The sequence below is a fragment of the Balaenoptera borealis genome (assembly GCF_965194805.1).
Source record: "Balaenoptera borealis genome assembly, chromosome: X".
Classification (NCBI taxonomy): Eukaryota; Metazoa; Chordata; class Mammalia; order Artiodactyla; family Balaenopteridae; genus Balaenoptera; species Balaenoptera borealis.
In genome coordinates, this window is record NC_138881.1 from 111,531,598 (window position 1) to 111,546,218 (window position 14,621).

General features: G+C 41.8%; 1 protein-coding gene and 1 pseudogene across 2 annotated transcripts in view; one reads left to right on the forward strand and one right to left on the reverse strand.

Annotated features, from left to right (window-relative positions):
- LOC309621046 (cytochrome c oxidase subunit 7B, mitochondrial pseudogene) overlaps window positions 1-14,621 on the forward strand; it is a 576,424-nt pseudogene that overhangs the window by 238,901 nt on the left and 322,902 nt on the right. The gene's annotated exons all lie outside the window — the stretch shown is intronic.
- Window positions 1-14,621, reverse strand: part of GPC4 (glypican 4) — a 109,319-nt gene that overhangs the window by 4,672 nt on the left and 90,026 nt on the right. Inside the window, exon 4 of the mRNA XM_082377896.1 lies at window positions 5,036-5,201. Coding sequence (XP_082234022.1) covers window positions 5,036-5,201 — 166 coding nt within the window. The remainder of the gene's footprint in view (window positions 1-5,035; window positions 5,202-14,621) is intronic.

Consider the following 14,621-nt stretch of genomic DNA (forward strand, 5'->3'; position numbering starts at 1 on the left):
AGTGACCAGATGAAGGCTTTATTCCACAGCAAGGAAACCCAAACGGGAACCTTCTACCACACTGATTATTCATCCCTCCATGTGTCAGTGGCTGTCGTTGTACGGCTCTGAGCTAGCTCCCAGCTGACAAACCTAAGGCTGGAAGCAGAATAACATGCCAGTTCTCCCAGAGACCTCCACGGATCTTCTCATTTCATGTTCCATTTACAAGACTCAAAAACATAAATCAGGGGGCTTCCCTGGTGGCGCAGTGGTTGAGAATCTGCCTGCCAATGCAGGGGACACGGGTTCGAGCCCTGGTCTGGGAAGATCCCACATGCCGGCGAGCGGCTGGGCCCGTGAGCCACAATTACTGAGCCTGCGCGTCTGGAGCCCGTGCTCCGCAACAAGAGAGGCCGCGATAGTGAGAGGCCCGCGCACCGCGATGAAGAGTGGCCCCCGCTTGCCACAACTAGAGAAAGCCCTCGCACAGAAACGAAGACCCAACACAGCCATAAATAAATAAATAAATAAATAAAATTAAAAAAAAAAAACATAAATCAGTTTGAATCCTGGCATACCAATTCTTTTCTTTTTTTAAATGAAACCCTTTCAGATCCTTGAGTGCGCAGTTAGAAAATACAAATGAAAGTGCTCCTAGGAATTTTAATGACCTTCCAAATGATGACATTTTGAGAAATGCAATTTTTGTATTAAGATAAACTTCCCATTTCAAATACAAAGGCCTTGAGTTATTTTAAAGCAAAAACATGTACCTCTTTTTATTCAAATGAAAAGACAACCCAAGACGGCACAAAATCCATGTGTTCACAATGTGTGTCTTCACTAATTACTCTGGAAATCACTTTTACATTTTGGAGGAGTCTAGAATTTTTTAGGACACATTGAATCTCTTTAATGAAAAGCGCTGTATGGGTTTTCTTGTCATCCATGGTTCTTGGGATTATGAGATTTAGTATTTTTCCCTGATACTTATTGCGTAAAATTAGAAGAAATTGGAAAGGTAATCTCCAAATGAGAAAAAGGATGCCTCATTCATGACAAGCAGTGAACTTTTAAACTTGTTCTTTCCCCTTAAAGGAGAGTTAGGCTCACATTCTCCACAGCCTTCAGGTAGTCCAAGGACAGCTGCCAGAAAGAAGGGCGAGTTTCTAGAAGATGGTGTGTCTCTCTCAAAGCACAGGCCACAGCTGAACTTCTACCTAAGCTCGCTGACAGAAAGGAGTTCTGGCATCAGCAGATCAGTGAACCCAAATCTGGTCAGCAACCTTTCACTTTCCCCCGAGAACAAATGCAACCCAACATTTTAAAGCATGGGCTCATTTCTTTCAACTACCGTTCTGATGTCACAAACCACGAAAAGATGTCCGTGCAATGCAATTTTTTTTGAAAGTCGAAACAAATGAAGTTTCAGGTTGCATTGTGGTAAGCGCCAATAAACTGACACTTCCAACCTCTAAGGAAAGGCTGCCAGCATGAATCTACCATTGTGCGCAAGGAGAGGAAAGATGCGTTTGATGTGCTAGCGAAAGGGGACTTTTGTAAACAAGCGGAGCACAACCTAAACGTGTTCATCATCTTCAAAGCATCGGGGCTGCCACGCCCGGAGAGCACATGCCTTCGGGGCCGAGGAGGAGTTGCTGGCTCCAGAGAAAAAGATCATGAAGGGACAGACCATAAACATCTCAAACACAGAGGTTTCAACAGGAAGGAAACAGCGCACCTCGTCACTACTTATTCCCCTAGTGGCAAGGAAAGGCCAGATCGTGAACGTGTTTGTGTGTTTGCGAAAGGGAACATAAACCCCAATTCTTCTGGCTGTTCGGTGTCTTTGTCAACTCCAGGCCAGCCGGCCGTGCACAAGGGCCCGGGAAGGGAGAGGGGCCAGGCCCTTGTCGCGCCGGTGCCATGGCGTTGCGTGTCCCGCGACTGAAGAATGCGAGTGAGGCTGTGGTCTGCCTGGAGCCTGCAGCCCGGGAGCCAAAGGCGCCCCTCAGCCCCAGGGCAAGTCCAGCCTGGCTATCCACTGGGCGCCTCCATAGAAGCGGCCGGCCCTGATGAGGAGCCCCAAGAGGAGTCCCACGATGGCCGGTCCGGTGTTGTTGCCTCTGATGGATCTAGGCTGCAGGTCTCCCTTTGCGGGGTATCTGACCGGCTCCTGCCTCTTGCCAGGAACTGGCTGACGTCCCAGCCGGCAATCCCGACCCCCTCATACTAAATTCCCAGTGGCAGCAGACACGTGACGTTCATAAGGGTGGCTAGGAGTCAAATGAATGTTACCATGACGGCAGGATGCGACGGAGAGCAAGTTGCACCTACCCGTAATTTATGATTCCCCAGAAACTGACTTTCGTGTTGGTGGTGGTGGTGGGAGTATTTTTCAAAAAGAAGGTTTCCTGTAACCAACCTCTTACGAAGCCAAGTCCAAGGTGTTTGGACTATTCGGATCCACCTTGATAAAGGTGGACGGCAGTTGAATAGGTACAGTTCAAGAGAGGGACAGAAGAGCTCGGCAGCGAGAAGGCAGAGTTGGAAAACTCATCCTCAGTCTCTTCAAAGGGTCTAGTCCCACTGCAGGATTTCAGTGCTCACGACACTCCCCCCGCCACCCGGGCAACAAAGCAGCCCCTTCTCACGAGGGAAAGCGATTCCTCCTGCACTGCGCCGCCGATAATCAGAGACCCACATCTTCAGCCTCGCGACCCGACTGGATGAACAAAAGGCAGTTTCCCGACTTAACCCCAACATCTGATTTAAAGAAGCGGGGAAAAAAGCCCTTGCCCATTCATTAACTGCAGTCATTTTAAGGGGGGAAAAATTCCTTGCAAAGAAAAAAAAAAAGAACTTATGGCCAAGGTATGTAAATTGGGACTGAATTCTATAACCACAGAGCAAATTAATTAAACCCTTGTGAAAATCCACGAAAAAGCACTGGAGATTAACAATGCCTATTACTCCTGGCCTTTTATATCAGCTTATTAGAAATAAATAATAAAACACCCATTAAAAATGAAGTTTAGATATAATTATATTCCTCCTCCCTCCAGAAAGTATCATTTAAAATAACTGAAGAAAATTGATTGTGAAATCCTACCAATTTCCACTTGGGTTGAATTTTTGTTTCATCAAAGACAACAAATGTAATTTGTAAAACACACAGCGAGAACAGTGGCAGCAAGGGAAGTCCTCCTTGATTTAGAGTACCTGGTTGAAGACGTTAATTAAGCAAGCCAGAGTATGGTTTTGATATGGACCTGCAGACTCTTGGAAAAAAATATGTAGAAGAATTTGTATTTTAAGACGAGTTTCTGAGTTATAGTTTCTGTCAGACACATTAGAAGAACAGAATAGTGTACTTCATTCCTGATGTGCCTGTAGAAAAGTTAGCCAAACTAGATCATTGTCACCAGACATTTTTGCTACTGTATGGCAAATGCTACAGCTCTGTCCAGAGAACTAGTGCATTAGATGTTACAGGGGAAAGCAGAAAGGCAAACCATCTTGTTTTTTAAAAATGAATTTAGCAAAAGTGAGCTGCAAACTTGACATTTGGGGTGGGGGTGAGAGTGGGATTAAAAAAGAGAGAAAGAAAAAACTTTCAACTTTAGATCTAGAAATGCCATGGGCTTTTATTTCCATGGGAAATGTTTTCCAGAAACAATTTCTCCCATGGCTTCTTTCTGGGCATGATTTGTGCGTGTGTGTGTTGGCTGGTCTTATGCTTTCCCTTTCATGGGATTCTGCTTTTCTGTGTGTGGAAGATTTTTTCAGGTCTTCTAGCTTTGAGCTATTTAGGCTACAATTGTGCTGAAGCGTTTAATATTCACATCTTTTTTTCTTCCCTTGTGTCAGTGTTCTCAAGAATCTGTTGGAGTCAATTTATTGATGCACTTTCAGAGTTAATATGGTAATCAGCTCTCATGCAGACTAAACAGCATTCCCCGGCTCCAATCCCCGCATTCCCCTCCCCCAAAAAACCCTCAGCAAATTGCATACGTGTTCCCATGATGCGGACAAATAAGTGAAAAATAGGTGCTTACAAAGACACTCAAATTCTACAATTATGTAAATGTAACTGGGTATGGGAGAAAAACTTGAGTTTGTTTTGGGGTGTTGATAGTATGTGGGTGAAGCCCCCACCACTAGCACCTTCAACAACCGCCACTAACATTCCGGGATTCCCATATGCATTAAGCAGGCATCGAGGGAGTCAATGACTGGATATTTCAATCATCCATAATTTGTCCTTTCCCACAAATCATAATTAACGTTCTTAGAAACAGGCCACTTTACTTCCATTGCTGGCTGGGTTCCCAGTAATGGTTTTCTAAGTTTTAGATGTAGATGAGAACACTGACCTCTAAAATTATCAGGACAAAAGTCCTTCCATTCTCACCAGAGCAGTCTGTGATTGTTAAATCTCTACAGAAACATAACCCTTAAATTTCCACAATCAGATTGCACCTGATCCAAATACCCAACAGGTATCTGGCCGTTTGCAGAAGATTTGGTTGCAATGTAACAGATATAACACTTGAAAAGCCGCTTTCACAGCTCAGTGATGGCTGTACTCCAGCATTTACATGGATACCAGCCTATGATGCAGAACTAAAACTGACCTTTAGGGGGAAAATGTCAAAAAATCACTTTCTTGTTATTAAAACTTGGTATTCGCTGTGTCTAATGTCTAACGTCTTCAGAAATGCCACCATTAGTTCAAGGGAACATTTACCTGTAGAGTGGTGTGAACTTTGAGTACAGTTAGAACTCTGGCAAACACTACATAACGAACAGAAATTTCATCGCTGACAATTAAAACATTCCTTGGGGGAATTCCCTGGCGGTCCGGTGGTAAGGACTCTATGCTTTCATCGCCAGGGCCTGGGTTCAATCCCTGGTCGGGGAACTAAGATCCCGCAAGCCACGTGGCATGGCCAAAAAAAAAAAAATTAAAATTAAAAAATAAATAAAGCATTCCTTGTGGCCAGAAGCTTAGCAATCAATAGCAACAGAAATACATTAATCGCCTGCTCACCTATGAAATTGTTCCACTCGAAATCAAGATCCCCTTGGTTGGCCAAACAACCTCTCATGATGTTGGAGCAGTAGTTGTAACAGGGTTTCACAGTCACGAGACCTTGGCAGTGGGAGCAGTAGATCATCTTCAACAGGGCATGGGTACACTGGGCTGTGGGATTTACCTAATTGGGAGAAGAAAAAGACAACGGTGGGGCAAAGATAGACACAGCAATTGCAAGTCTATCAAGTTGACTTTGAAGGCTTGGCCATGAACTTCCCTTAAGAATGAGTCGTGATGGGTCACATTTAGCAGGCCTGGCTTGCTTCCTGAAGAGCAAAATTAGATAAAGAAAAGGGGTATGCTGGGAAGAAGGCGGAGGTAGGGGTGAACACTGAATTACCTTAAACAACCAAGTTGCATATCACAGACACACTCAACTACTCACACTCATTTTAAACGGCTCAATGATTTCAAAGTCCTTTTACAAATAAATTTCCAGGATCGCCGTAAGACGCAGTAGTAGAGGTGGTCTTTACCTGCCCGCCATCCATGGCCAGCTGTGGCCTCTCCCATCACTGTGTTTGCCTTGCCAGACTGGAACTCAAGCACATCTTCTCTTCAAACACATTGACTACAAGACTGCCCTTTCAAACGTAAGCCCCCAGTCAAAGTTTAGAAGGGTACCTCGTGTGTACTCCCTTCTGTGCCAATAGCTGCACAGAAGACAAAATTAATGTAGCCTACAGGGAAGAATGTGAATAAATTTGAACCTGGGGTTCTGTGAATGCCGTCCAAGGCTTGGGAGCAGTACAGCATAGACTGCTCAGGGAACACTTGATGAAGAGGTGGGACTTCAGCTAAACTCTGAAGAAGGGGTTGGATTGATTTATTTATTTTTAAAATTTTCATTGAAGTAGAGCTGATTTACAATGTTGTGTTTAATTTCTGCTGTACAGCAAAGTGACTCATATTTATATTCTTTTTCCTATTCTTTTCCCTTATGGTTTATCACAGGACATTGAATATAGTTCCCTGTGCTGTACAGTAGGATCCTGTTGTTTATCCATCCTATATATAATAGTTTACATCTGCTAATCAGAAGGGGTTGAATTTCAATGATCAAATGAAGGGAGAACATCGCAGTTAGGAAGAATGAAATGATCAAAAGCATACATGGTACTGAGCAGACCGTGGAATCTTAGAACGGGGTTGAGGAATTATGGGAAATAAGGTTGGCTGAGTATAGGAAGGGCTGTGTATGTGGCCAGACAGTAAAGGGGATTGAAAACCAGGCAGAAATCAAGACACCATATGGCAGGACACAGGGAGCTACTGAAAGTTCATGAACAAGGGAAGAGGCAAGGATGAAGGCGGCACCGAAGACGGATTGGACTAGGCGTCCTCTGTAGAGAAATGAGACTTGGTTTCATCTTTCTTCAATTGTTTCACCTTTCAATTGCACTTCTATAGGGTGCAATTGTCTTGGGCATAGAAGAGCCGATCCCATCCTGTCACTCATTTCCATCAATGCTTAGAAAGGATCATGGCCAGGATCACAAGCTGGCAGCTCCCCAAGAGTTCCTGTGTTCTCATTCTCTCTGCCCCACCCTCCCCTTTTGGAGTCAATATCAGAGGATTAGTACATTCCTCTCTATCAGTACCAACCAGCTCCGCAAACAGAGACTTCTGAAAGCAGATACCACCGCAGGGAACAGATGCTGGGATACAGGGCAGTCCAGCAGTGCACTTCACCTGCTCTGGAGCGTAACTTTGGATACCACTTATCAACAGTAGCCTTAGGAACAGGAATGGGGGATTAGCACCATCAGGAGACAAACTTCACACTGTTAGGATCCTATCTGATGTACACACACACACCCTCTTATCTCAAACAGAACTCTAGCCTAAAAGGGGGAGGAACATCCAACAGGATGGTAGTTGTATACACCGAAGTCAACGTTCCCTGCGAACAATTAGGACTTTTCCACAGTTTTAACCAGTGCCAAATGTTTTCCTAGGCAGTAAATTAGTCCTTTTAACTACGCATTAACGTACAGTAAAATCTTGGCTAACCAATACCCTGGAGGAATAGCCAATCTGGATAGCTCAGTTTCCTGGACAGCTACAAGAGCATGCCTTTAACGTCACAGAGAGTTAGGACTTTGATACTTTCCCACCCCCTCACTGGACAGAGGGACAAACAGGCCTGGAGAGAGGAGGTGGCCAGACAATCATAGAAGTTGGAAGGGGCCCTAGAGATCACTGAGTACAGCTCTCATATGTGAGAGATGAGAAAACCAAAGCCAAAGAGAATAATCGACCTGTGGGCAACCACCTCACTGCATATGATTCTAGCGCTGCACCTTAGCAAACACTGAAACGATTTCCCACATATATCATGTGTCCCTGCCTCTTTAAACTGAATATATGAAACTCGAATCTTAAGCATCGGTAGTTTTCTGCTTTATCTTAAATTAGGTTCCACATTGGTGAGACTGCCAAAATGGCTGGATTTTGGAGAGGTAAGGAGTTATGAAAATGCCTGTGAAAACGAGGTTAGTGTATGGCATTTTTTGATTATGATGCTTATCAGGAAACGATGGACTTGTGCGAGAAAACAATGTAAAAAGTTAACATGTCAACAAGCAGTTACTGAGCGCCTACTATGTGCCAGGGATTATTCTGGAATGCATTTGTGATTAGGTAGCAAGGCAAGTAGGAATTTCTAGACTATGAGACCTGTCCTAGAAAACACAAAGAAATTTCCAAATGGTATAGACCTTTTGGAAATAAGAAAAAATTTTAAACTCCACAATTGTGCTCAAGAAACACTTTTGGCTAAAGAAGTCCTTTCCCCTTCTTTCTCTTTTTTAAACTCTAGGAGGGGGTTCACCATATCCTTGGTTCAACTGTAAGTCAAATCATTTATGCAGTAGGCCTTATAGGAGTATCCTAAAATAGGTTGATGGAGCCTCAAGTTATAAAAGAGAGACCAAACCAAATGACACAGTAGAGTTTTATTAAAGGAAGATTATGAAGCTGGGTTTGGTGGAGTTTTTCCATTTCATTCTTTGGCTAAGTACTGGCTCATGTTCTGCACATGATTTGTTGTGTAACTACTAAAAATGATCACAAGGAACTCAGCTAAAACATGCTATGGAAACACTAAATAATACCAGAACTGGGGAAGTTATAAGAAAACTGGGATGAGAAAGGACATATGAAATAGCAAAGTTAGAGAAATTCTGTCTTTCGTCTCACAACCACTAATCAGACTACCACGCAGTGTTTTTTACATGAAGGGAATTCAGAACCTGGGAAATAAACCCCTTGTGTGGGATAAAGTAGAAAGACAAAGGTTTTTAAAACAGTCATGAGAACTAAAGAAATAGGGGTCCCCTGCAATGCTCACTCCCCCAGAAGTGATGAGACCACCCCCCAGGTCTTGGGTCCCCATTCTCACTGACCTGACCAAGTTCAGGATGGTGAACACAAAGCACTAAGGACCAGCTCTCCTTTCTGACTCTGGACTACCCCAGTGGACAAACAAAATGGCTGTCTCTCTTTTGGAATCGTCTATGGCTTCTCGGTAAAGAGCAATGTAGGTTGGTCAACAAGCCAAAGGAATACTATTGCACTGGGAAGAAAAAGCCTAATAGTATGCAGTACTTCAATTTAAAATCTCCTGTGGAGTTTCTGGTAAAATCTAGCATCTCCTTGATCCAGTGATGGCTCTCGCTGTCATGTCATGATATACCAGGCCCTCAAGGGTGCTCCATTACAAGCTCTCAATGGTCTCCCCACCATGCCACGGGCAAACCTTTCACCCGAAAGCAGATATAATAGTAGACTCGTAAGCAGATATAATAGTAGACTAAGTCATACTGTGTTCTGGGGATTTAATAATTTTGAATATAAATTCAACTTCACTCACATTCTACTCCCTTGTAACACTCAAAATCAATTACTTCTCTCAAGTCCCCAAATAACTAACTTACTGAAATAATTTACACCAGAAGACCCAAGACTCAGTGGTAGATCATGCCACATGGGGATTAACAAAACGGGTAATCGTACTCTAAGATCTTCCTTTAGTCCTCACTTATGTACTGATTCTCTATGGCATGCCATGCCACTTAAAATGATCAATCTGATTATTCCTTTGGGTCACAGGTCTTGACTAACGTTTGGTATGTTTTCCTTTTATTTAGAAGGGTCTGTTGAGCCCAGATGTGACTTCCAGAATCCTTGGGGCTGGGGGAGGAGTCGGGTAGGGGATAATTATGGTTGCTTTTATAAAAGTCAGATTTTTCAGACCTCACTTAGCAATTAAATAGTTATTTCTCAAAATGACATTTAGAAAGAACTAAAGGAAGGAAAAGGAAAACTGTACACTCCTCCCTTCCTCCTTTGAACCACTGACATAAAGAATGGGTTAATGGTCTCAGAGAGAAAATGCTTATTCAGTTTCTATGGTTTCATGATCATGAAGGTAATGATGTTAATACTGAAGAGAAAAATATTCTGTTCGATGTCAGAATTAATTTTCTAATAGCTTTTATTGGACTTTATTGCTTTATATGATATAGAGTACTTATTATGTGCCAGGCTCCGTTCTAAGTACTTTATTTGTATTAACTCATTTAAGCTTCAAAATAATCATAGGAGATGAGTATTATTATTTCATTTCACAGATGAGGAAGCAGAGGCCCAAAGAGATTAAGGGACAAACACAACATCTTCCAGTAGATGGCCAAGATTGGAACTGGGGCAGTTTTGTCCTAGAGCAGGTACACTCAATTTCCTTGATGTGTATCTTTTGAGTGCCAGACTATCGGAACCTTGAGGGCAGCACATGGGCCTGGTCCTTCTGCATAGTTCCCAGATCTAACATAGGGTATCCACACACAGTGAATACCTCAGCTCTGGGGCTGGATATTTTCTAGTGAGAATTTGCAGGTTTCAAATTTACTGACCAAATGAATCAGTTTTTATGTTGATGGGCAAGTTAGGATGCAACTGTTCTACATGGAACAATATCTGACTGGACAACTATGGATGAGATGACAGATTTTTTAATAATGACTTATGTACTCAATGCTACATCCTTACAATGGTTCAAGATGCTACAGGGATGAGAAAAAAAAATATTCACCAGAGGTAGACACAAAGAACTCAAAAGCTCAAGTAAACACTGCTGGACACAAAGAGAAAAGAGGTTACTGGAACAAAACAGGAAACTATATATTTTGCCAAAGTTTTAACAGTTTGAAAAACTTGCAGCTAAATGTAGCAGAGATGATCAATTTCTACTAGAACGTGGCATATTATTTATATAAGAAAAAGGTTTTAACAATTATAGAAGAATGAGATGGCTTGATTTGTTTACTTTGGGGGACCAGTATGATAGAAAGGGAACATCGTCTGGACTCAATATTCCTTTATTAACTCAAATCAAAATCAATCTGAGTTATTGAGCATAATGACAATACACTAATAGCCAACTTCCAAGCCTTATGAAATCTTTCAAGACTGACTAAGGTGTTTCTAAATGGTAAGGTAACAAAGAATTTAGATCTTAGGAGCTAGTCTATGTTTCATGGTAAAAGTCAGTGGAGGGGGAGGGATCCTCATTTCCTTTTTAACTTATTAAGACTCTTAAAAATACTCATTCCTGCGTTCCTCAGGATATACATTTAACGTGACATCTGCACTCCATTTCTGCTACAAAATGCCTTTGCAGAAAAGTCCTTTTCTCTGCAAAGACTCTCTTAATATAGATTGGGATTTTCTACCAAATAACCTGCATTTTCCAAACACCACATTAAAAACTACTGCAAGCCGCCTGAAAAAAGAGAAATCCTGGAACAGAACTCTTCACACAGCCTGGATCTCATTCCAGTAATTCAGAATGAGCCTTCAGCCACATTACACAGTGACGGCAGTCAACATGCGGCACTCAAGTTAGAAACACATTTCCTTCTAGTTTCTTCCAGTTCCTAACATACATTCACTGCAACATTTTCCCCCTGCACTGCCAATAGTACCAAACAAACAGAAAGGGTCTAGATTTTTATCTGTTCTTGGTAACATAAGCACCCAACAAAAATAACAGGAAATCGTTCCCCAAATTATGGTCAAAGAAAGAGATAGGGGGACTATCAAAGAAAGAGATAGGGGGCTTCCCTGGTGGCACAGTGGTTAAGAATCCGCCTGCCAATGCAGGGGACACAGGCTCGATCCCTGGTCTGGGAAGATCCCACACGCCGCGGAGCAACTAAGCCCCTGCACCACAACTACTGAGCCCGTGTGCCACAACTACTGAAACCCATGCGCCTAGAGCCCATGCTCTTCATCAAGAGAGGCCACCGCTCGCCGCAACCGGAGAAAGCCTGCGCGCAGCAATGAAGACGCAACGCAGCCAGAAATAAAGAAAATTAAAAAAAGAAAAAAAGAAAGAAAGAGATAAGGAACCCAAACACGCTGTGAGATGTGAAGGGTTTATTCAACAACTTCCCAACTCGGTTTGATTTCAATACACAAACCTGCAAAGAAAGAAGGTGGAGATTCTCCTATGTCCCTGATAATAGGATTTTAAACACATAACAAAAGATATAAAATAAGCTAGGATTCATTCAGGAATATTTGGAGCCACACTGTAGGTAAAACTGAAACTGCATAAATGCTTGAAAATAAGTCTTGTGTTTTAAATCAGACTCAGTTATGATAAGTTGAAACATCATTGTATCCGCCCCCTTGTAGAGGGCTCTATTATTGTTTTGAGAGTATTCAGTCCTTGACACTTCCCACACCCCTACCTTCCCCATGTCCACCCCTGTATATATTATAGTGTATAGTGTATGTGTATATATATATATATATATATATATATATATATATATATATATATATATCTCCCACCTTCCTCTTTGCAATTCTAGTCTTTAAGGTTGTGTGTGAAAAAGAATATTAAATGTTGAATACATATCTACACTTAAAAGCTTTTTGTACTGCTCATTTTTTAAAATAGACATAATGATTTGGGGAAATGGCAAGCTAATTTGTGTAGTACTCTTGTAGGTGTCGGGGCATTGCGAATAGACAACAATGAAGGGGGATCAATGGAAATCGTTTTCAAGGCAGGACAGTCATTTAGACATCACAAGGCTAAGGCACCGATTTCTAATTACAGTCCCCGGAGTTTGGGGTTGGGGTATAGACACAGCCCCATTATATGTCAGTGTTAACTGAAACCATGAGAATGCAACTCTCTTTGGCATAGGAGCTATTAATTTTCACGGTGCATGTAACCACTTGTGCATTTTTGAAAGACCACAACAGACTTCACCCTTCCAGGCAAAACTGCTGCTGCTAGCAGGTAAATAAGAAATGTATCATGAACGATGACAAGTAAAGATGGAATAAGTAATACAAAGATGTGTAGCACCAGGGTATTCGTGAACCATCTGTTCCTAATTAAAGGGATTTTTCTGAAGTTTGAATTGCAAAGCTCAATGGAGTAAGCTGAAATCACTGGATGTCTGCGCCCAGAAAAACTGAAGCAAGGCAAGTATACTTCAAGTAAGAAGTGAGTTTCTCCTGAAGTCAGTTAAGCTTGCTGGTGCTAATAGCCTTTAAAAGGTTTAGTGATAATCAAATCATTGCTCAACAAATAACCGCAACTCTTTTGTTGCAAAAGTAAACTGGGGCTTCCCTGGTGGCGCAGTGGTTGAGAATCTGCCTGCTAATGCAGGGCACACGGGTTCGAGCCCTGGTCTGGGAAGATCCCACATGCCGTGGAGTGGCTGGGCCCGTGAGCCACAACTACTGAGCCTGCGCGTCTGGAGCCTGTGCCCCGCAACAAGAGAGGCCACGATAGTGAGAGGCCCGCGCACCGCGATGAAGAGTGATCCCGCTTGCCGCAACTAGAGAAAGCCCTTGCACAGAAACGAAGACCCAACACAGCCATAAAAATAAATAAATTAAAAAAAAAACTAATTAAAAAAAAAAAGTAAACTGGAGAAGCAGGGCATCTGCTCATGAAAAGAAAGTGTGAACATCTCTGAGTTAAGTATGCATAACTAGTCCCAAGACCACAATGGTTTTCATAGTTGACTTTAAAGACTTCTTTGTAGATGAAATGGGTGAGGTCTCCACCCTGAAGGGTCTTTTTCAGGCCCAAGGTAATTAATCCTACTGGACACCAAAAGTAGGAATGTATTTCTTGGGTTGCTCCAGTTCCACCCGCCAACTACATTTGGGCAACAGTTCCTACATGAAAAAACACTGCTTGGGTCCCCACACTGTTAGAGCTTACTAATTTTTCTCAATCAAATGTAGATTATTTTCAACATGTTCAATTTGAAATATGTTTTTCATAGCCAGACCATTTACTGTCTTCCCCATACCACTACACCTTAAATTAAAATCTCTGTTGAGCTGGTACTCATACTCCAAAAACGAAGGTAATGAATATTTTTTCAAATGTGCAAGTATTCCTTTCCAGCCTTCTAAAAAGAAACATTACACTGATGATATATTTTTACATAATTTGTGTTTTGGCGTCTTTAGAAACTGATTTGATGCTTGAGTGTCTTATTATTATGTAATTTAGATATAACTCAACCTAGTTGAAGGGTTTGATTTCAAGTCAGTCCTTAAGTCAAGAAGATGCTCAGTAGTAAAGCAAAACATTATTTTTTAAAGTTTCCAATTACAAACACAACATTTAAAATAGTCATATTTCTCCAAAAAAGATATACAGATGGCCAGTAGGCACATGAAAAGATACTCACCTTCACTAATTGCTGGAGAAATGCAAATCAAAACTACAATGAGGCATCACCTCACACAAGTCAGAATGGCCATCATTAGAAAGTCTACAAATAAAAAATGCTGGAGGGGGTGTGGAGAAAAGGGAACCCTCCTACACTGTTGGTGGGAATGTAAATTGGTGCAGCCACTATGGAAAACAGTATGGAGGTTCGTCAAAAAAAAAAAAAAAACACCTAAAAATAGAGTTACCATATGACCCAGCAATCCCACTCCTGGGCATATATCCGGAAAAACACTCTAATTCTAAAAGATACATGCACCCCAATGTTCACAGCAGCACTATTTACAATAGCCAGGACATGGAAGCAACCTAAATGTCCATCAACAGACAAATGCCTTAAGAACACTTGGTACGTATATACAATGGAACACTACTCAGCCATAAAAAGAGAATGAAATAATGCCATTTACAGCAACATGGATGGACCTAGAGATTATCATATTAAGTCAAGTATGTCAGACAGAGAAAGACAAATACCATATGATAGCACTTTTATATGTAATCTAAAAGATGACACAAATGAACTTACTTACAAAACAGAAACAGACTCACACACATAGAAAACAAAATTATGGTTACCAAAGGGGAACGGGGTGGGGGAGGGATAAATTAGGAGTTTGGGATTAAAAGAGACACACTACTATATGTAATATAGATAAATAACAAGGTCCTACTGTACAGCACAGGAAACTATATTCAAATCCTGTGATAAACCATAATGGAAAAGAATATGAAAAAGTGTGTGTGTGTGTGTGTGTGTGTGTG